General features: G+C 43.8%; 1 protein-coding gene across 1 annotated transcript; it reads left to right on the forward strand.

Annotated features, from left to right (window-relative positions):
- Nucleotides 1–20,580: 20,580 nt before the first annotated feature.
- LOC309548350 (olfactory receptor 51E1-like) lies at nucleotides 20,581–21,540 on the forward strand (the record flags this gene model as incomplete). The annotated part of the gene is made up of 1 exon (XM_082248288.1): nucleotides 20,581–21,540. The coding sequence occupies one exon, from the start codon at nucleotides 20,581–20,583 to the stop codon at nucleotides 21,538–21,540; it is 960 nt and encodes a 319-aa protein (XP_082104414.1).
- Nucleotides 21,541–24,245: the final 2,705 nt, after the last annotated feature.

A 24,245-nucleotide genomic window follows, 5' to 3' on the forward strand; every position in this document is an offset into this window, starting at 1 on the left:
TATTTTATATATATATATATACATAAATTAATTTTCTCTTTTTTTGTTTATGTAAACATGTTTTTTTTTTTAATATATATATTTCATATTTTTTTATGCTATAAATGAAACATTTTGAAAAAAAATGTTTTTTTCTGAAGCATCATTGAAATGACAAGTCTTATTTAATAATACATCTTTTTTTTTTTTTTTAAACTGTCCTGATTTGTTTATGTAAGCTTTTTTTTAATATATATATCTAATTCACTGAAGGGGTTAATGTAATGTAATTATTGGGATGTAATTAATGAGATATTGTAATAATATTTTACAGCGGCGTTCCTCCATAGGCTCTGGCTGCTTTCTAAGGAGGACGTCCTATAAGGATGAGGCCGGGTTTTCTTTTCATGTAACTGTTGGATTTAAACTGAAAAGTCAGTTGGGACCTAAAAATAATTCAAATGTCATCCTTGTTCCCCCTCCCCCCTGTCCCCATAGAAACGCCCACACATAATATAGAGTCTGTGCAGAGCACAGGAAGACATGACTTACCTCCTCACACTCCTAACAATAACTGACACATTCCAGAGGACACTCCCCCTTTTATACCCTTCCCTCATAGGTCATGTGACCAACTCTCATCTGATTGGTCCAAGGTAAACAACTGCCCAGCCTCATCTGATTGGTGGAAAACAACTACTAAGCCTCATCTGATTGGTGGAAGGGATTGGTGGTAAATAAGTGTCCAATCTCTGGCACCTGTGCAGTGCACAATAATTTCATGATGTAATTATTATAATTATTGTAAAGTAATGATGATTGTAAAACAATCCATTCTGTTCAATATAAGAATGAAAAGCAAAATGTCATTTTTCTATAAATATAAAAATACTTTATAAATATCTCATTTTCCCTCTTTTTTTTTTTTTTAATAAGTGATCACATTCCTTCTGTTCTCATGAACTTTTTTTTTTTTTTTTTTTTTGTAGTTATATATTATATGCACATATGAGAAAATTGTTGCAAAAACAACGTATTTTCATTTAAAACAGAACTTTATTTCTTTTATCATTCTATTTTAAATGAAAATAAGTTGTTTTTGCAACAATTTTCTCATATGTGCATATAATAGATATTTTTTATTAAATTATTTATTTATTAATTTTTTTTTTTTTTTTTTTTTTGCTTTTTAGCGATCTATGATTCATTTTTGTGTCACTATATAGTTTGTGTATTTGATCACTTTTTTTATTAGCGCACCTCCACATATAAAGAAATAAAATATGAACTTGCGTAACGACCCTTTCCGAAAAGGCAAACCCGACACTTTGAGTCTGGGATCGATTTTAACCACTTAACCCCCGGAGGATTTTCCTGCTCAAAGACCAGGGCCTATTTTGCGATTCGGCACTGCGTGACTTTAACGGACAATTGCGCGGTCGTGCGACGCTGTACCCAAATGAAATTGACGTCCTTTTTTCCCCACAAACAGAGCTTTCTTTTGGTGGTATTCGATCACCTGTGCGATTTTTATTTTTTGCGCTATAAACAAAAAAATAGCGTCAATTTTGAAAAAATAACAATATTTTTCACATTTTTTTTTATATGAAATTCTCCCGCAAAAAAATGTAAAAATCAAAATGTTTTAACATTTTAGGCCAATTTGTTTTCTGCTACATATTTTTGGTAAAAAAAAATTGCAATAAGCGTATTTTGATTGGTTTGCGCAAAAGTTATTGCGTTTACTAACTATGGGAAAGATTTATGTCATTTTTATTGTTTTTTTTTTTCTAAACGAGTAATGGCGGCGATCTGCGATTTTTTTTTTGCGGGACTGCGACATTGCGGTGGACAGATTGGACCCCCGACTGAAATTTTTGACACTTTTGGGGGTACCAGTGACATTACTACAGTTATCAGTGCTATACATATGCACTGTTACTGTAATAATGACACTGGCAGGGAAGGGGTTAACTTTATTTGTGATCAGTGGGTTAAATGTATCCCTAGGGGCGTGCTTCTAACTGTGCGGGGGGCGTGGCTTGTGATGTAACCACAGAGACATACGATCCTACATAGCAGGATCGTATGATCTCTGCAGTTACACCAGGGGAGAATGACAGACGGCTTTGTTTACATCAGCCGCCTGCCTTTCTCCCTCTGCTGCGGGAGATCGCGGGTGACCGGCGGACATTGGAGCCGCCAGTCACTCGCGCAGGGATGTCAGGGAACGAGCGGAGGTGGGGGCGTGTGCTCGCCCCCTAGAGGCTCCTGGGCAAGCGACGTAGCCCTACGTCAGTTTGCCCAGGAGAGCCAGACTGCCGCAGTAAATAGTCGTGCGGCGGTCGGCAAGTGCTTAAAAGACAATTTAAACCCCAACCAGCTTCCCCATATCCCATAGAAACTCATTCCAGTATCATTTTGCATACTTATTTATTCTTCAATAAGCCTCGTTCTATCCACTTCCCTAAATCATTCTTGTATTGTCAGAATTTTCTTTTGTTTCCAATATTTCGGAATCAATATTATAGCTGTGTTTAACAAGTATGGGATGATGGCACCCCCATATTTTCTCCTAAATCCAACTGTAGCATGGAACAGGCATTGCCAAGGATCTTGTCTAATTTCTTTATTGCTAATTATGTCTAACCACTTGCCGACTGCCGCATGACTATATACGGCGGCAGTCAGCCCCTCACAGCCAAAGTGACGTAGGGGTACGTCGCTAGCCTGTGAGGCTCTGGGGAGCGAGCGCGCGCTGCTGAATGCGCGCTCCCGCTTGGTCACGGACCCCCCCCCCGCGCGTGTGCCCGGCGGAACCGATGTCCGTTACACCGGGAGAAAGGCAGGCGGCTAATGTAAACAAAGCCGCCTGTCATTCTCCCCTGTGTAAGAATGGTGATCATACGGTTCTACTATGTAGGACCGTTGATCACTGCTCTTACAGCTCAAGCCACAGCCAATCACAGTTAGAAACACGCCCCTAGGGACACACTTAACCCCTCCCTCTCAAAAAAAGTTAACCCCTTCACTGTCAGTGTCATTTTTACATTAACAGTGCATATGTATAGCACTGATTACTGTAGTAATGTCACTGGTACCCCCAAAAGTGTCAAAAATGTCAGTCAGGGGTCAGATCTGTCAGCCACAATGTCGCAGTCCCACAAAAAAAACGCAGATCGCCGCCATTACGCATTAAAAACAAAACAACAAAAATGACAAAAATCTTTCCCTTCGTTAGTAAACGCAATAACTTTTGCGCAAACCAATCAAAACACGCTTTTTGCGTTTTTTTTTTACCAAAAATATTTAGCATAAAACAAATTGGCCTAAAATGTTAAAAAATTTTGATTTTTACATTTTTTTCGGGAATTTCATATACAAAAATGTGAAAAATATTGTTATTTTTGCAAAATTGACGCTTTTCTTTGTTTATAGCTCATGATCAAAAAATTGCACAGATGATCAAATACCACCAAAAGAAAGCTCTGTTTGTGGGAAAAAAAGGACGTCAAATTCGTTTAGGTACAGCGGTCGCACGACCACGCAATTGTCCGTTAAAGTCACGCAGTGCCGAATCGCAAAATAGGCCCTGGTCAGGAAGGGGGTAAAATCTTCCGGGGCTTAAGTGGTTAATACCTCTTTCCAATATGGTTGGATCAAAGTACAGCTCCACAATATATGAGCGGGGCTTCCCTCACCTCCACACTCCCTCCACCACAAAGATGAAACATCTGGATCAATCCTATGCAATTAAGATGGAACATAATAACCCCTCGTTAGTAGTTTATAGATCGTCTTTTATTCTCGTATCCATTGAGTTAGAATGCACCAAATGTATAACCTTATGCTTCCTTTCCATGCTTTCAGTTGTAGACCTCTTATTAGCCACTGCAGTCATGCCTCGAATGCTGGGAATTCTCTAGCCATCAGATCTCTATCCCCATGTGCCTAACCTAGATGTTCTTCTTTCATTTCATGTCTTCCCTAAATTCTGTCATACTGGTGACCATGGCTGTAGACCAGGGGGTCTCCAAACTATGGCCCTCCAGTTGTTCAGGAACTACAATTCCCATCATGCTTAGCCATGTCTGTGAATGTCAGAGTTTTAGAATGCCTTAATGGGACGTGTAGTTCTGCAACAGCTGGAGGGCCGTAGGTTGGAGATCCCTGCTGTAGACCAATATGTTTTAGAGGAGAAGCATTTTAACCTCAGACAACGCAGGGGGTTCTTGACTGTTAGGTCTACAAGATTGAGGAATTCTCTACCACAAGAGGTGGTTTCTGCGGGAAGTATGGTGGCTTTCAAAAGACTCTTAGACGTACATCTCAAGGATCAGAACATTCAGGGGTATGAGAGATGATTACGGCCACACACACCTACACAGGTTGAACTGGATGGACTATTCTTTATTCAACCTCAACTATGTAACCATTTGTTACCCTCTTCAATATTCGTCTATGTTGACCCAGCAGACCATCACAAAGATCTCTGTGGTTTTTATGGCCAGAGGAGCAGCTGTAAAGTTTTCTCTCCCGTTTATTATCCAGAGGTTTCCATTGTGGAGTAGCAATCTTCTCAGACATTCATACACTATCCAGAAAGTGCTTATGAAGTTGGCCTGCACTGACATAAAGGTCAATGTCACCTATGGCCTCTTATTTAACCTTTATTTCATGGGCGTTGATTCTGTTTGTATCTTCGTTTCGTACCTGTCCCGGTTCACACTACCGCCACTTGTCAGGTGACTTGGTCGCCTGACAAGTCATGCTCCATTCTGTGCTATGGGAACCGTTCTAACAGGAGAGACTCAAGTCGCTCGAACTTAGAAAATAGTTCCTGCACTACTTTTGACCGAAGTCGGAGCGACTTGCGTTGACTTCTATTATGTGAAGTCCGTGCAAGTCGCGCCAAAGTCGCGGTGCACGGCGACTTCACTAGTTGCCCCCGACGTCGGATCGCCTTAGTGTGAACCGACTCTAAAGATGGGGATTTTCCTTGTGGCTGAGGCCAGTCTCAAGGCCATCAGTCAATGTCTCTCCCATATATGTTCCGTCCTTGTATACTACATCCCATATATTGGCATTGCAGTGGTGCACCGATATCCTAGTGACACCGTCTCTAATCTTCATATCCTGTTTGGTAATGCCTACATCCTGCTGTCCCCCGGGGGAGGACGGGGCAGGGGGGCAATTGCCCCCTGGGCCACTCTGATGTCCTGTAAAAAGGCTGCATTGCTTCTGCCACAGACATGCCTAAAGGATTCCTGGTGAAGAGAAGTAAAAAGTCCCCGTCACTGACCTACTAAGTGCAGGTTGAAGACAAGGACAGAGCGCAGGCCTTTAGATGGTTTAAACTGTCTCAGCAGAGGCCAGTTCTATGCCCCACTGGAGACTCTCCTCCTCTGGTCAGCCCCAACTGAGCTGTCCCAGCTCCCCCCAACCGCCCCCTGCTGGCCAGGTTGGGAACCCGGATTCAGCAGGTGAGTAGAGAGTACCTGGAGCAGGGCTTCAGCCTGGAATGGGGGGGGGGTCAGGAGGAGGACGGGAAGAGTGAGAATGGGAGGGGGCCGAGTCGCTGCACCACTGGCCTCTGGCTTGTACTTGCCCCCTGGGCCGAAAATTGCCAGTCTGCCCCTGCTGTCCCCCATCATTAACCCCTGGATCTATTGAATTAAACCAAAGCAGATATGCTACAGACTCAGCAACCTTTTAAGTATAGTATGAAGGTAGGAGAAACCATAGAGGCTTTCCTGACTCATGACTTTTTTTAATAAGGGACTATTGCAAACAATTTTATTTTATTCATGTTTCGTATCTTTTTTCCATCATATACATATTGTAAAATAAGAATACAGGAAGTAAAATGGAGTTTTAGTGTCAGCCTGATATAGAAATTACATGTTGAAGATAATATTATAGAAGGTTGAATAGTTTAGGCAGAGGGGGTGATAATTATATAATGTTGTATTATAATTTAAACACTAGGGATGGGCTGAACACCCCCCCCTGTTCGGTTCGCAGCAGAACTCCCTGATCAGGGGAAATGTTCTAACCCGACCAGCGAACCCCATTGAAGTCTATGGGAGCCAAACAGAAAAAAATAAAATGTAGGCTTATATGCAAGTAATTGGCCATAAAAGGGGTATGGGGGGGGGTCATAAAAGGGGTGATTGTTTATTCAGGAGCAGTTATTTTTTTAATATGCTTAAAGTGCAACAATAAAAATTCCTTTAAATATTAGTGCCTGAGGGTCCCCTTAATGTGACTGTAAAGTGGTGCATCTGTAGCATGCATAAAACATGCTGCAGCAAAAATGAAATTTCTAAAGAAGGTCTTTGCACATAAATTTCTAAAGAAAAAAATTCCATTTGAAATGACTCGCCGTTACAATAGCCGGCACCCAGCTATTATAAAAATTAAGTCCCCCCCTTCCCCCCCCACCAAAATCCATACAAGACCCTTATCCAGGCATGCAGCCTGGCAGGTCAGAAAAAATGGGAGGGGCAAGCGAGTAACCCCTCCTGAGCCATAACAGGCCACATGCCCTCAACATGGGGGGGTGGATGCTTTGGGGCAGGGGGGGCTCTCCCCCCCAGAGCACCTTATCCCCATGTTTATAGGGACAAGGGCCTCTTCCCGACAACCCTGGGCTGTGGCTTTTGGGGTCTGCGGGCGGGGGGCTTATCTGAATCCCAGGCCCCCCCCCTATGTGAATGGGTATCGGGTACATAGTACCCCTACCCATTCACCAAAAAAGTGTACAAATGTAATAACCACACGAGACAGTTTTTGACAATTTTGCAAAAAATAAACAAATAGTGTCCTTCGATGTAAATCCATCAATCACGCCGCCCGCCAGACCCGAAAAATAAAAAAAATGAAAAACGCTCTGATCTCCTGGGAGGCCTCCTGCCGTATACCCACTCTGCGATTTGACATTTCTTACATAGGCAAGGGGCGGGGACATGACTACGTCATCTGGTGGCCCCGCCCCCTTCTGACGTCAAGGATTTGTCAAAAACTGTCCCTTGTATTTATTACTTTTTTACCCTTTTTTGATAAATGGGTAGGGGTACGATGTACCCGATACCCATTCACATGAGGGGGGACGGGATCAGGGGCCCCATTCTAAAAGTAGGCTTTCAGATTCCCATAAGCCCCCTGCCTGCAGACCCCGACAACCACAGCTCATTGTTGTGGGGAAGAGACCCTTGTCCCTATCATCACAGAGACAAAGTGCTTTGGGGTGGGGGGGCAGAGCCCCCCCGCCCCAAAGCACTCACCCAGCCATGTAGAGGGCATGTGGCCTGGTCAGGTTCAGGAGAGGGGGGCGGCGCTCGCTCATCACCCCCCCCCCTTTCCTGACCTGGTATGGACTGGGGGGAGGACCCCACGCCATTTTTTTTCTTTATTATAGAAAAATATGTGCCCCAATCAGGGCACATAATGCACTGTGCAGTACTGCATTGCAGGGGGTTCGTCGGGGCGAACACCCTGCAAATTCAGGTCAATGGGGGGGGGGGATATATGGGGCTTTTGATATTGGACAGGTAGCAGAGAGTAGAATACGATAAAACAATGGATAAAAATATACTACCATGTTAATTACACATGGCAACTACATACATGGATGTATAGTGAATGGTACAATTCTTATATGTACATGTAGGGGATATTTGGGACTTTACATTAGGCAATTGACAAAGGAGTAGATCAAAATGGTTACAACATGTTTATTACAAAATTACATAAGTAATAGCAATAATATACATAAATATAGAAGAGTATTGTAATTCATATATGTACATGGCTAAAGGACATTTACAGCAACACACTTCAGCACCCAATAAACCAATAAGTAGACCATGAATGTTGATATTACATGAAATACAGTAATTAATTATGACAAGGAATATAAAATATAATGAAAAACTGTAACTAAAATGTAAAACATAGCTGTATCTTGGATACAGCATCGCGCGACCGCGCAATTGTCCGTTAAAGTCACGCAGTGCCGAATCGCAAAATAGGCCCTGGTCTTTGAGCAGCCAATATGTATTGCAGTCACATAGAGGACATCTTGTACAAAAAGAGTATAGGGAGAATACTCTGACCAAACATAAGTGGCAAAAGTTGCAATTAGTTCATGACTATCTCTTTATAGTAAGGTGCGGGGTCGTTGCTAGGATTGTAAAAGACTTGGGGCACCTCTAGGCAACTAAAAAAGGGCAGTAAAGCCGAACATACAGCATGGCGAATGATGGCTGTGGCCAAGCTGTTAACAGTGGCAATCAACGCTCCCTTCCACTTTACTCTTTTGGCAAAAATCCCCACCCCCCAGAATAAAGCCAGCACTAATCTACACACTCACACTCGCCCTTCCCAATACAAATCTTCCCTCCCCTCAAATTTCCCAATTTCCGGCACAAATCCTCTTTCCCTTCCCAGCACAAAATCTCTTTCACCCCTACCAGCACAAATCCTCTTCCCCATCCCAGTAGTAATCCTCTCCCCCCATCCCAGTGTATATCCTCCCCCCCCCCTCAGCAAAAATCCTCTTTCCCCCCATCCCAGTACCAATCCTCTTCCCCCCATCCCAGTGTATATCCTCTTCCCCCTTCTCAGCAAAAATCCTCTTTCCCCCATCCCAGCACAAATCCCCTTCCTAATCCCCTGTACAAATATCCCCCCTTTCAGCACAAATCATCTTACGCCCCAATCCCCACACCTAACACAAATCATCTCCCCCTTCTAACACAAATATTCTCCATCCCAAACCCCCCCTCCCAGAATAAGTATTCTTTCCCCTAAATTTAGAAAAAAGAAAAAAGTGGGGGGGGGGCGGGGAGGGGGGACCTGGACTATACAGGCTAAACACGGAGTCACAAAGTTACATCTAAAATCATCCAATTTATTGCACAACTATATTAAAATAGTGCATACAGTATGTACTGTTTGTGTCTTAATTAAAACTAATCGTAGAATGGTACTTATAAGATCAGTTGTATATATTCATGCACCAATACGTTTTGCTATGCTTTACACGTAACAATGCTGATAGAGAAGTCTTTAAGTGTCAACGTGTTTCACCAAGATAGCTTCATCAGGACTTTACAGCAATGATCTAAGAAGAAACGATAGCATTTATACAGTATCCATATACATGATAATATTGTGTATTAGTGCATCTGCTGCATAGGAGATACACTATATTGTCAAAAGTATTGGGACGCCTGCCTTTACACGCACTTGAACTTTAATGGCATCCCAGTCTTAGTCTGTAGGGTTCAATGTTGAGTTGGCCCACCCTTTGCAGCTATAACAGCTTCAATTCTTCCAGGAAGGCTGTCCACAAGGTTTATGAGTGTGTCTTGGAGAATTATCTAGGAATTGTTTAGGAGAATGGTCAAACATTCCCATAGACTAACAATAGTTTACAATGCCATCCACAACAATGCCCCCAGCTACATCACTAATCTGATCTCAAAATATCAACCAAGCCGCTCTCTTCGGTCCTCCCAAGACCTCCTGCTCTTTAATTTTCAATGTTTTTATAAAAGTTTTGCAAAATATCATATGAAAGATAAAAATTTGAACATTCGTCAAGAAAGAATTAACGGCATCAGAATACAATCGTATAAGTAACAATCATAGAATTCCAGAAAATGATGCATATAAATCCTATTACAGAACAACATGTGTCGAATAGTTGCATCTAAAAGCAGTAATCACCAACAACATCCATGTATCATATCAGTTTGGCAAAACGCCAACTGGAAACAAGCCCTCTAAGCCATATCGGATTATCCTGTTGAAGTAAAATGCAGAATAACGAAAGCAGAAGAGAAAAGATAGAAAAGGAGAGAAGAACAAGTCAGGGTCTGTCCCCCCCAGGACTGTGCCCTATTATAAGTATATCATGCCACCTAATATTCTGGGAGCCTGAAGATATGCCACCCACGGATTCCACACCTTCTCAAACTTTATCTGAGTGTCTCTATGGATACTAGTCAATTTTTTTTAACCATGACCCAGGAAATTTTATGTTTTATGAGTTTATGTTTTACCATCACGTTATTTAGCACCGGTGACTTCCATGAACGCGGTATGGTTATTTTAGCTGCTAGGAGGATAAAGAAGATGAGGGTGTCTGGGGATCTCCCCCGCGAGGTCAGCAAATAGCGTCGTCTTAGCAGTCCTGGGAACATTTTGTCCCGTCACCGAATGGATCAGGTTGAACACCCTGATCCAGAAGCGCTGAAGCGTCGGACAGGACCACCAGACATGGTGCATATCGCCTACCTGCCCACATCCCCTAAAACATGGGGACGAGGCACCAGGATATAGCTTTGCCAATTCTGAAGGAACCAGATACCAACGAGATAACACTTTATAATTAGCTTCCACCAAGGAGGTGTGACCTCCTGCTCTTTAGCTCCCTTTTCACCTCTTCCCATGCTCGCTTTCAGGATTTCTCCAGAGCTTCTCCCATCCTTTGGAACTCTCTACCCCAATCTGTCTGACTGTCCCCTAATCTATCCATCTTTGGACGATCCCTGAAAACCCTTCTCTTTAACCACTTAAGCCCCGGAAGATTTTACCCCCATTCCGACCAGGGGGTATTTTGCGATTCGGCACTGCGTGATTTTAACGGACAATTGCGCGGTCGTGCGACGCTGTACCTAAATGAATTTGGCGTCCTTTTTTTCCCACAAACAGAGCTTTCTTTTGGTGGTATTTGATCACCTGTGCGATTTTTTGATCACGCGCTATAAACAAAAAAAGAGCGTCAATTTTGCAAAAATAACAATATTTTTCACATTTTTTTATATGAAATTCCCCCCCAAAAAAATGTAAAAATCAAAATTTTTTAACATTTTCGGCCAATTTGTTTTATGCTACCTATGTTTGGTAAAAAAAATCGCAAAAAGCGTATTTTGATTGGTTTGCGCAAAAGTTATCGCGTTTACTAACAAAGGGAAAGATTTTTGTCATTTTTGTTGTTTTTTTTTTAACGCGTAATGGCGGCGATCTGCGATTTTTTTTTGCGGTACTGCGACATTGGGGCGGACAGATCGGACCCTTGACTGACATTTTTGACACTTTTGGGGTTACCAGTGACATTTCTACAGTAATCAGTGCTATACATATGCACTGTTACTGTAAAAATACACTGGTAGTGAAGGGGTTAACTTTATTTGGGAGGGAGGGGCTGTGTGTGTCCCTAGGGGCGTGCTTTCTACTGTGATTGGCTGTGGCTTCAGCTGTAAGGACACTGATCAACGGATCTACATAGTAGATCCATGTGATCAGTGTCTTTGCAGCGAGGAGAATGACAGGCAGCTTGTTTACACAAGCTGCCTGACATTCTCCCTCTCCCCCGACGATCGCCGAGTGGCCGGCGGACATCGGGTCCGCTGGTCACACGCGCGGGGGGGTCCGTGACCACGCGGGAGCGTGCCTCCGGGGGCACGCGCTCGCTCCCTAGACCCTCACAAGCAAGCAACGTAGCCCTACGTTAGTTTGCCTGTGAGGGGCTGACCGCCGACGTAGATAGTCGTGCGGCGGTCGGCAAGTGGTTAAAGAAGCTACTAACTAATACACTGTTTCACTTTCTCCACTGGCTCATCCCCCACAGCTATTACCTTTTGTATCAATTGACCCTCCCTTTTAGATTGTAAGCTCTAACAAACAGGGCCCTCTGATTCCTTTTGTACCAAAATGTATTGTAACTGTAATGTCTGCCTTCATTTTTTTAAGCGCTGCACAAACTGTTGGCGCTATATAAATCCTGTATGATAATATAATATAATAATAGACACACTCCTAAACCTTGTGGATGGCCTTCCCAGAAGAGTTGAAGCTGTTATAGCTGCAAAGGGTGGGTCAACTCAATATTGAACCCTACGGACTAAAGGCCCGTACACACGATAAGAAAATCTGTAGGGGAAATTCGTCCAACGACCGATCTGACGATTTTCGGATTGTTAGTATGGTGCTTTCGACAGCCAACTGCGACTTTTCGGCTGACAAAATCCTGATGTGCAGGCTATAAAATTTTTGTCGTCCATAATACAACGTCTGATTTTCATCTCATTAGTACAGATTTTGACGGAAAAAAATCTTAAGAGCAAGACTAGGCATGCTCAGAGACGAAAGAACACATACAGAGCAATCCAACACATGACATCACTTCTGAAGTAGAATTCTGTCGTACGGGAAAATTCGTATGAAAATAACCTCTTCACTTTCCACATCAGACTAGCATGCCACAAAAAACGGACGACAGATCGTTCGATAATCTGATCGTGTGTACGAGGCTTAAGACTGGGATGCCATTAAAGTTCATGTGCGTGTAAAGGCAGGCATCCCAATACTTTTGGTAATATAGTGTACATCTGCATTGAGGGGTATATTTACATATATATATATATATATATATATATATACGTGTATATATAAGCAGCTGACTAGCATGGCCAGATGGAAGTACATCATTTAAACTAAAAAACACACCTAATGCCTAAAAAGGAAAAAACTGAAACATATCACCAAGAGGATGAACTTACTAAATAGTGAGGAGTCCTTTAGATCAGTGGTCCTCAACTCTGGTCCTCGGGGCCCACTAACAGGCCAGATTTTAAGTATTATCTTGGTGAGATGCAGACTAGAATACTGCAATCACTGAGCAGCAAATGAGATCACCTGTGATGTAATTTAGTTATCTTGCAAACCTGGCCTGTTAGTGGGCCCCGAGGACCGGAGTTGAGGACCACTGCTTTAGATCCCAAGTATGACACAGCCATTCTTCTATAGCACAACACCCCCCTTCTAGTACAAAGCTTCTTCCCCCTCCAATTTCACCCCAGCACAAATCTTCTTGTCCCCCTAAGTCTCCAATCAGATACAGTGTGGATAAGTCCTGGGTGATGTTCTTCTTCCCAGTCTAGTCTAGTCAAGTCTAGTGGAAGCGTCCCTCTGCTCTGACATTCACTATTTTACTGTTGCGATAGGCAGCTGGCAGTGAGTGATGCTTGCTGCTGCAGTATGTCCGGCAGAAGATGCGGAATACATGCCCTGGGTAGCCAAGTGAGCGATGTTGCTGATAAGATGCACATGGAAGGACTTTGCACAGAATAGACAAAATATAAACATTTCCCAGCACACTCACCATCTAGTAAGCAGAAAACCCAAAAAAATAGCTATTCCAACAATTTGAATTTAATGCACACTTTTGCAAATTTATGCAGGAGCAGTGCTGCCTCGTCAACTCTCTAACTCGAATCTATGAGAGCCTTCATCATGGTGTAGATATAGCATTGGCAACCTGTTCTGACCCGGCCACTCTTGGCTGCCGGTGTTGGCATCAAGCAGGGTTGAGATGTGACACCCGGCGTTGGTGATACACTCATCTCTAGACATTCTGCCATTACACTTTATATAAAAGCTTTCCTATAGCTGAGTGCAATACATTTCAGTTTTTATTTCCAGTAATTAAGATATTACACTATGACGTTGTGTTCTGTGGGTTTCCTTTGTTTTATATCAGAAAATCGCTCCTTTCTTCACATTGAGGAAGCCTTCTGAATTGATGGACTCATATTGTTGGTACTTTTTGGACTTTGTTGCAATTCCCAGGAGTTCAATTGTTGAAGTTACATAACTTTTATTTGTTTTCATACACATTGTTGCAATTTTATTAACCACTTAAGCCCCGGAGGATTTGGCTGCTAAAAGATCAGGGGGTATTTTGCGATTCGGCACTGCCTGACTTTAACGGACAATTGCGCGGTTGTGCGACACTGTACCCAAACGAATTTGACATCTTTTTTTTTCCCACAAACAGAGCTTTCTTTTGGTGGTATTTGATCACCTGTGCGATTTTTTGATCATGCGCTATAAACAAAAAAAGAGCATCAATTTTGCAAAAATAACAATATTTTTCACATTTGTTTATGAAATTCCCCAAAAAAAATGTAAAAATCAAAATTTTTTAACATTTTCGGCCAATTTGTTTTCTGTTACATATGTTTGGTAAAAAAAATCGCAAAAATCGTATTTTGATTGGTTTGCGCAAAAGTTATCGCATTTACTAACAAAGGGAAAGATTTTTGTCATTTTTGTTGTTTTTTTTTAACGCGTAATGGCGGCGATCTGCGATTTTTTTTTGCGGTACTGCGACATTGCGGCAGACAGATCGGACCCTTGACTGACATTTTTGACACTTTTGGGGTTACCAGTGACATTTCTACAGTAATCAGTGCTATACATATGCACTGTTACTGTAAAATTACACTGGCAGTGAAGGGGTTAAGTTTTTTTGAGAGGGAGGGGCTATGTGTGTCCCTAGGGGCGTGATTCTAACTGTGATTGGCTGTGGCTTGAGGTGTAGGAACAGTGATCAACGGTCCTACATAGTAGAACCGTATGATCACTATTTCTACACAGGGGAGAATGACAGGCAGCTTGTTTACATCAGCCGCCTGCCTTTCTCCCTCTCCATCGACGATCGCGAGTGACCGGCGGACGATCGGGTCCGCCGGTCACACACGCGGGGGGGCCGTGACCGCGCGGGAGCGCCCCTCCGGCGGCGCGTTTGCTCCCTAGAGCCCTCACAGGCTAGCGACGTAGACCTACGCCGCTCTGCCTGTGAGGGGCTGACTGCCACAGTAAATATACTGTGAGCAGTCGGCAAGCGGTTAATACTGCACACCACCTGGGGTCACTTTATATCAACTTTTATTTGGGATTTTTTTCCTTTTTGCTCATGATCTATAACACTCTAATGCAAAAAGAGGAGGGTTTGGGACTTTGAGTGAGAAATGGGAGTTGTCTCCATCCCTGGTTCAATGAGACATAAAGGAGGGTTGGGACTTTAAATGAGGAGCAATGCAAAAGATGGGCCAAGAGTGATAAGTATATAATAAAAGTAGCAAAGTTTATTGCGGCTGCCACAGCATGTAGTGCATAAAATACATATTGTCAATAGAATAACATGATGGAAAGAACATAACATCACCAACAGAATCATAAACCAACAAAATGAAATACAGTGATACAAATTAATGCATTACAATATTGATGTTTGAATAATAAGTAAATCATGGGAAATGAATGTAGTACAAAAAAATGAGGTAGGTTTATTCAGAATAGTAATGGCATCGTATTGCTCGACGCGTTTCGTAGACCAAGCTACTTCCTCAGGAGCGGATGCACAAAAGGGTGTCTAGAATAAATATACATCATAAGAAAAATAATAAACAGAAGGTGTAAATCAATTCAATCTGTATATCAAATAATGAAACCGAAGGGGGGAAGAATATATCCCTACCAGCGGTGAATACGATGCCATTACTGTGCTGAATATACCTACCTAATTTTTTGTACTACATTCATTTCCCATGATTTACTTATTATTCAAACATCAATATGGTAATGCATTCATGTGTATCACTGTATTTCATTTTGTTGGTTTATGATTCTGTTGGTGATGTTATGTTCTTTCCATCATGTTATTTTATTGACAATATGTATTTTATGCACTACATGCTGTGGCAGCCGCAATAAACTTTGCTACTTTTATTAAATACTTATCACTCTTGGCCCATCTTTTGCATTGCTCCTCATTTAAAGTACCCTCCTTTATGTCTCATATAACACTCTAATGTGTCTGAAGCCTCCTGCAGAGCGTCCCTGATCTTCAACCATGCCTGTAACGTGTCCATAGTCTGATGGTCTTCTGTAGCATTTTACATACTAAATATTATGTGTGGGGCCTTGGGGATGTCAGGGGTTAAAGCTAAGGCCACTTATAACTCATATGTTAACCACAACTGGCCTACTTTAAACCAAGCCTACCCTACTTTATGGAGGAGAAAGTGACCTCACTGTCATGTTACTTCATTGCACTCATTTTGAAGGAAGCTTGGAGATGTTTTACTTTCTGTCCTGAGGAGTCTCACTCTTTTTGTATAATTCAATCCCATCTTAGATGACCCACAAGTACACAATAACAGATCTTATACCTCCTTTCATTTCTCTCTGCACCACCATAGTGTGTTGGGGCCTGAGATTGGTCAGGAATCATGCGACTCATTGTCCCCTCCCATCTCTTGTTGTACTGGACTAAAGACATCAAACTCCCAGGATGCATCTAGAAGGTCAAGGCAACTATGAGCTGGCATGTACTGGAGAACCAAAGTTCTATGTCTGTCTTTGCGGTGTAAGTTTTTATTATTTTTGTTGTTTTGTGATCCTTCTTTGTCTTTGTGGTGTGGACACTCTTGGGACTGGACGTGTTTACTATTAGACTTTAGGTCCTCTAAGAGTTTGTACAGGTCCCGGAGACATCAGAGCTTAATAATGAGCAAGAGAGCTGAGAGTTCCCTGATCTCCGCACAGGTAACATCAACAACAGGAGGAGCTCTTCTGGGATCCCAACATTCCCTATAAATGTTCCATCAATGAGGAGATCCCAGACCTGCCAGAGAATGGAGAGACTACACTGGTACGGCTGACACAGGTGAGAGACCTGGACAGAGGAGACTGTGCTGATACTGCGGACACAGATGAGGGACCTGGATAGAGGAGAGACTTTGCTGATAATGCTGACACAGGTAAGAGACCGGGACAGAAGAGAGACGGGGCTGATACTGATAAATAACTGACACAGAGAGGAGATAACTGGAAAAAATTATATACACTATATTGTCAAAAGTATTGGGACACCTGCCTTTACACGCACATGAACTCACTCATCCATGTCTTTGTGGACCTTGCTTTGTGCACTGGTCCAAATCATTTGGTGGAGGGGGGATTATGGTGTGGGGTTGTCTTTCAGGAGTTGGACTTGGCCCCTTAGTTCCAGTGAAGGGAACTCTTAAGGTGTCAGCATACCAAGACATTTTGGACAATTTCATGCTTACAACTTTGTGGGAACAGTTTGGGGGTGACCCCTTCCTGTTCCAACATGACTGCACACCAGTGCACAAAGCAAGGTCCATAAAGACATGGATGAGTGAGTTTGGGGTGGAGGATTTTGACTGACCTGCACAGAGTCCTGACCTCAACCCAATAGAACACCATTGGGATAAATTAGAGCGGAGACTGCGAGCCAGGCCTTCTTGTCAAACATAAGTGCCTGACCTCACAAATGTGCTTCTGGAAGAATGGTCAAACATTCCTATAGAAACACTCCTAAACCTTGTGGACAGCCTTCCTAGAAGAGTTGAAGCTGTTATAGCCAGGGCTGGCCCAAGACATTGTGCTACCTGGGTCCAAGAATAAAATTCTGCCCCCCCCCCCCCCAAAATAAAAGCCGCCCAACAAAAGGCCCCGCATCCATTATTTTATTAAAATATAAAATGTAGAAAATATTATATATATGGTTATCTTATTCCATAACTCACCAACAGACCGGTCCACCAAACAACCGTGTCTGTCCTCACACCTCCTATCACTCCTGTGTCTGCCGCGCCCACCTCCCTAGAAAGATCCAGCCTGCCCTGCGTGAGATGGAGTGCGCTGATGCCCGATGTCATTGTGCACACCACAATCACATGAGGATCATTCCTCAGAGGAGACGCTCCGCCTCCTCATACTCATCAGTTTTCACTACGGGCGGCAGTATGAGATGGGGAAAATGCTGCCCATAACGCGCCGAAAACTGCTGGAAAAAATATCTTAGGAGTCAATTTGCTGCCCCTCTCCAAGTGCTGCCTGGGTCCAATGGACCCAGTGGGACCCATGGTAGGGTCGGCCCTGGTTATAGCTGAAAAGGGTGGGCCAACTCAATATTGAACTCTACTGACTAAGACTGGGATGCCATTAAAGTTCATGTGCGTAAAGGCAGGCGTCCCAATACTTTTGACAATATAGTGTATTACTGATAGGGATAATGGGAGATAACTAACACAAGTGAACGGAGATAACTGAGACCTGGACAGAGGAGAGACTGTGCTGATACTGAGAGATAACTGACACAGGTGAGAGGGATTGATATCTCCTTAGCTTCACTTTGTTGCCCTTCTATGGACTCTCTCTAGTTCCAGCACATCCTTTCTGAGGACTGGAGACCAAAACTGGATGGAATAGTCCAGATGCGGCCAGACCAGAGTCTTTTAGAGTGGTAGAATTAAAGTTTCATCTCTAGAAAAAGTCCCCTTTTTAATGCATGCTAATAATCTGCAGACATTAGCTGCTGGAGCTTGGCATTGCGTGCATTGCTGAGCCTGTCATCTACTAGGACCCCCAGATGTTTCTCCATCCTGAATTCCTCCTATAGTGTAACTTGCATTCATATTTGTAGCCCTCAAGTGCGTTACTTTACATTTTTCAACATTAAACCTTATCTCAGAACAAACAGAATATGATCTGCCACCTTGCATGTCTAGTAGCCTCCATCCCTAATTGTATACATGAACTGCAGGTTTTGTACCGAGTGACCCAAGTCATCAACTGAGTTCCCCTGGTCTTTTACTGAGTGCCATGGACTTCTACTAAGTGCCTCTACTATGTTCCCTGGGTATTGTACTGAGTGCCTCAGGTCTTCTATATAGTCATAGTATCTCACAAAAGTAAGTACACTCCTCACATTTCTGTAAATATTTTATTATATCTTTTTATATGACAACACTGAAGAAATGACACTTTGCTACAATGTAAAGTAGTGAGTGTACAGCTTGTATAACAGTGTAAATTTGCTGTCCCCTCAAAATAACTCAACATACAGCCATTAATGTCTAAACCACTGTTTATACCCCTAAGTCAAAATGTCCAAATTGGGCCCAAAGTGCCAATATTTTGTGTGGCCACCATTATTTTCCAGCACAGCCTTAACCCTCTTGGGCATGGAGTTCACCTTGCGCTCCTCCACCTTCCGTTTGAGGATGCCCCACAGATGTTCAATAGGGTTTAGGTCTGGAGTCATGCTTGGCCAGTCCATCACCTCTACCCTCAGCTTCTTTAGCAAGGCAGTGGTCGTCTTGGAGGCGTGTTTGGGGTCGTTATCATGTTGGAATACTGCCCTGTGGCCCAGTCTCTGAAGGGAGGGGATCATGCTCTGCTTCAGTATGTCACAGTACATGTTGGCATTCATGGTTCCCTCAATGAACTGTAGCTCCCCAGTGCCGGCAGCACTCATGCAGCCCCAGACCATGACACTCCCACCACCATGCTTGACTGTAGGAAGACACACTTGTCTTTGTACTCCTCACCTGGTTGCCGCCACACACGCCTGACACCATCTGTACCAAATAAGTTTATCTTGGTCTCATCAGACCACAGGACATAGTTCCACTAATCCATGTCCTTAGTCTGCTTGTCTTCAGCAAACTGTTTGTGGGCTTTCTTGTGCATCATCTTTAGAAGAGGCTTCCTTCTGGGACGACAGCCATGCAGACCAATTTGATGCAATGTGGGGCGTATGGTCTGAGCACTGACAGGCTGACCCCCCAACCCTTCAACCTCTGCAGCAATGCTGGCAGCACTCATACGTCTATTACCCAAAGACAATCTCTGTATATGACGCTGAGCACGTGCACTCAACTTCTTTGGTCTACCAATGCGAGTCCTGTTCTGAGTGGAACCTGTGTGTTGAGTTATTTTGAGGGGACAGCAAATTTACACTGTTATACAAGCTGTACACTCACTACTTTACATTGTAGATAAGTGTAATTTCTTCAGTGTTGTCACATGAAAAGATATAATAAAATATTTACAAAAATGTGAGGGGTGTACTCACTTCTGTGAGATACTGTATGTGTACTTAAAGGCTGCCAATCATGTCTGGTGAGGCCAGTCAGGAGAGCTGTCTCTTGGTTGGCCATGGTTCAAGGGAGGAGACCCAGCACTGGATCCCAGGAGGGTAAGTGTGACATTAGCTTAGAAAAGCTGTTTTTTTGACTGATTAGTCAAAATGCATCATAGGAGTATAGTTCCACATAAAATTACTCAATTTGTAATATGTAGTAGTTTCTTGTATCTTTATAGTATAAAGATGCAAAAAAGTATTGGGTGATCCTGCATACTGAAATATCAGTTCTGATTGGACTAACCCTTTAAATTTCTTATATTTGGGTTGCTGCTTGATTTAAAGCCCAACGCCAGGTCGACCCACATCCACCCACCAATGTCTTTATTTGTTAAAAAACATTTTGATCTCATACCTATTTTCATTGATCTTTGGTCCAATCCCATGGCATCAGAGGTTCTCTTTCTCCGATGATGGGTGGGTCCTGAATGCAGAGAACAGCACAACATCTATACATGGGGCAGTGCTCTGCACAGTTCCGCTGTGAGCCCAGGATGGATCCATGATGTACCCCCAGGGGGCAGGTCTATGATGCTCTGGGCATACAGGAAGTGCTGGACATCTTTCAACCAGGAAGAACACCAGCACTGGACCTTGGAACATTGCCGGAAAGAAGGTGAGTATTACAGCAAGAGCTGTTCTCTGTTTTAATAACAGTATTTGTTTAATTCCAAGTCAATAATCTTCTCGAAGAACTGGTAAAGTCATAAATGTCCTCCTATCACGTGCCTAATGTGCTCCTCTCCTGTTACAGGACAAGATGCAGCTTTGGTGACTGTCTACAAGGCATGGCGGAGACCAACAACACGTCATGCAGCAATATCAATGAATTCACCCTCAGTGGTATACCGAACTTGGATGACTATCATTTCTGGCTTGGTTTTCTCATTACAGTAATGTATGTCATGGCTGTCCTGGGGAATTCTGCTATTCTCTATATCATTAGAGTGGACCAAGAGCTTCATGGACCCATGTACATCTTCCTCTTCCTGCTAGCAATCGTGGATATCTTAATAGCCACCACAGTCATGCCTCAGATGTTGGGGATCTTCTGGTTTAACCGGCGGCAGATCACCTTCAACAAGTGTCTAACTCAGATGTTCTTCATCCCTTTCCTATCCACCCTTGATTCTGGGATACTGATGGCCATGGCTGTAGACAGATATGTGGCCATTTGCCACCCACTTAGATATTCTTCCATTTTAACTAACCAAAACATCACAAAGTTCTCCTTGGTCATATTAGTAAGAGGGGCAGCTGGGCTTATCCCTTTCCCATTGCTTATCAAGAGGCTTCCCTTGTTTCGGACAAATTTGCTGACACATTCTTACTGCCTCCACCAAGAAGCTATGAAGTTGTCTTGTGTTGACATAAAGGTCAACATTATCTATGGCCTCTTTATCATCCTCTGTACCATGGGCATGGACTCCCTGTTTATCTCCATTTCTTACCTGCTGATCTTAAAGACGGCGGTGTGTCTGCTGGCCAAGGCCAGTCTGAAGGCCATCAGTACCTGTGCCGCCCATATATGTGCCGTCCTTATCTACTACATCCCCCTCATCGGCCTTTCTGTGGTGCACCGGTATCCAAGTGACTCGGCCCCGAACATTCACATCCTTTTTGGAAATGTTTACCTCCTACTGCCTCCCGTAATTAACCCCTTACTTTATGGCATTAGAACCAAGCAGATTCGAAACAGGCTTAGTAAATTTCTCAGTAAATTAATAAGCCAAAATAAAATGTGGTAAAGATAAATAAAAAAAGGGGGGATAGGGAATATGGCACTGCCTAAATAGGTAATGGGTATTAAACAGTTGGGCCCAACTGTTTAATACCCATTACCTATTTAGGCAGTGCCATATTCCCTATCCCCCCTTTTTTTATTTATACTCTGATATAGCCTTAGGCTATATTCTAGGGAGGCTGCAGCCTTTCTCCCCATCTTCCCCTGAGTTCCATAGTGCGGGATCTTCCCATACATCAAAATGTGGTAAAGGTTAAGACTCATGACATGCACATGGAAAGAACAGGAATATTTTATAACGACTTTTATGAAATGTAACACGACGAGTCTAATTCTAGAAATTTTAACCTTAAAGAGATTGTAAAGTCTCGTTTTTTTTCCTCTATAAAAATGACAAACATGTTATACTTACCTGCTCTTTTGCAGTGGATTTGCACAGAGCAGCCCGGATCCTCCTCTTCTCGGGTCCCTGGCAGGAGGTCCTGGTCCCTCCCTTCTGTTGAGTGCCCCCATAGCAAGCAGCTTGCTATGGGGGCACCCGAGCCGAGTGTCCATTCAGACACAGAGCCTTGGCCCCGCCCCTCTCTCTCCTGATTGGCTAGCTGATAGGCAACAGCCAATGACACCGCTGCTGTGTTTCAGCCAAGCAGGAGGGAGAATCCTGGAGGGCTGAGACACTCATGGACATCGCTGGACAGAGAGGGACATCAAGTAAGTGTTAGGGGGGCTGAGGGGGGGGGGCTGCTGCAAACAGAAGGTTTTTTACCTTAATGCATAGAATGAATTAAGATAGAAAAACCTTCTGACTTTACAACTCCTTTAATTTTATCAACCACGTGGGGAAGGGTTAGACCCTCTGTTAGAAATTCATTTTTAGTACAATTCTTAACTAGACCAGCATTCTAAGGTTTGATGAACGGGGAACCTTGTAACGCTTGAAACATGTTTGTCAATTGTAATGTTTGGAATACGTGATAAAAATAAAAAGATACATGAACTCTTGGTATGACTCTCGTATTCTCTTTGCACCTTCCATTGTTCCCTTGAGGCACCTTTGTGTTGCAGAGCTGCCTAACTAGAGTCTTTTTTCTCCATAGTACAAATGTATTTTCACCTTGAGGAACCAAATCCATTTCAGATCTGTCACCTCCAGTGGCGGCTGGTGCTCAAAATTTTTGGGGGGGGCGCAAAAACAAAAATGTAATAGGTATTGCTTTGCGGCAAAAAACAAGGTAAAAAAATTGCATGACTTTGAGGTCATGGTACAGGCATGGCACATGTGATGGTATAGGCATGGCACAGATGGTACAGGCATGGCACAGGTGATGGAATAGGCATGGCACAGATGGTATAGGCATTGAACAGGTGGTAGAATAGGCATGGCACAGGTGATGGTATAGGCATGGCACAGGTGATGGTATAGGCATGGCGCAGGTGATGGAATAGGCATTGCACAGGTGATGGTACAGGCATGGCACAGGTGATGGAATAGGCATGGCACAGATGGTATAGGCATGGCACAGGTGATGGAATAGGCATGGCACAGATGGTACAGGCATGGCACAGGTGATGGTACAGGCATGGCACAGGTGATGAAATAGGCATTGCACAGGTGATGGTACAGGCATTGCACAGGTGATGGTACAGGCATGGCACAGGTGATGGAATAGGCATGGCACAGATGGTATAGGCATGGCACAGGTGATGGAATAGGCATGGCACAGATGGTACAGGCATGGCACAGGTGATGGTACAGGCATGGCACAGGTGATGGTACAGGCATGGCACAGGTGATGGTACAGGCAGGGCACAGATGGTACAGGCATGGCACATGTGATGGAATAGGCATGGCACAGATGGTATAGGCATGGCACAGGTGATGGAATAGGCATGGCACAGATGGTACAGGCATGGCACAGGTGGTGGAATAGGCATGGCACAGATGGTACAGGCATGGCGCAGGTGGTGGAATAGGCATGGCACAGGCATGGCGCAGGTGGTGGAATAGGCATGGCACAGATGGTATAGGCATGGCACAGGTGATGGAATAGGCATGGCACAGATGGTACAGGCATGGCACAGGTGGTGGAATAGGCATGGCACAGATGGTACAGGCATGGCGCAGGTGATGGAATAGGCATGGAACAGATGGTACAGGCATGGCACAGGTGATGGAATAGGCATGGCACAGGTGATGGTAAGGTCATGGCACAGGTGGTGGAATAGGCATGGCACAGATGGTACAGGCATGGCGCAGGTGATGGAATAGGCATGGAACAGATGGTACAGGCATGGCACAGGTGATGGAATAGGCATGGCACAGGTGATGGTAAGGTCATGGCACAGGTGGTGGAATTGGCATGGCACAGATGGTACAGGCATGGCACAGGTGATGGAATAGGCATGGCACAGGTGATGGAATAGGCATGGCACAGGTGATGGTAAGGTCATGGCACAGGTGGTGGAATAGGCATGACACAGATGGTACAGGCATGGCGCAGGTGATGGAATAGGCATGGCACAGGTGATGGTAAGGTCATGGCACAGGTGGTGGAATAGGCATGGCGCAGGTGGTGGAATAGGCATGGCACAGATGGTACAGGCATGGCACAGGTGATGGTAAGGTCATGGCGCAGGTGGTGGAATAGGCATGGCACAGGCATGGCGCTGGTGGTGGAATGGGCATGGCACAGGCATGGCGCAGGTGGT

The sequence above is a fragment of the Pelophylax lessonae genome (genome assembly GCF_965119305.1).
Source record: "Pelophylax lessonae genome assembly, chromosome: 2".
Classification (NCBI taxonomy): Eukaryota; Metazoa; Chordata; class Amphibia; order Anura; family Ranidae; genus Pelophylax; species Pelophylax lessonae.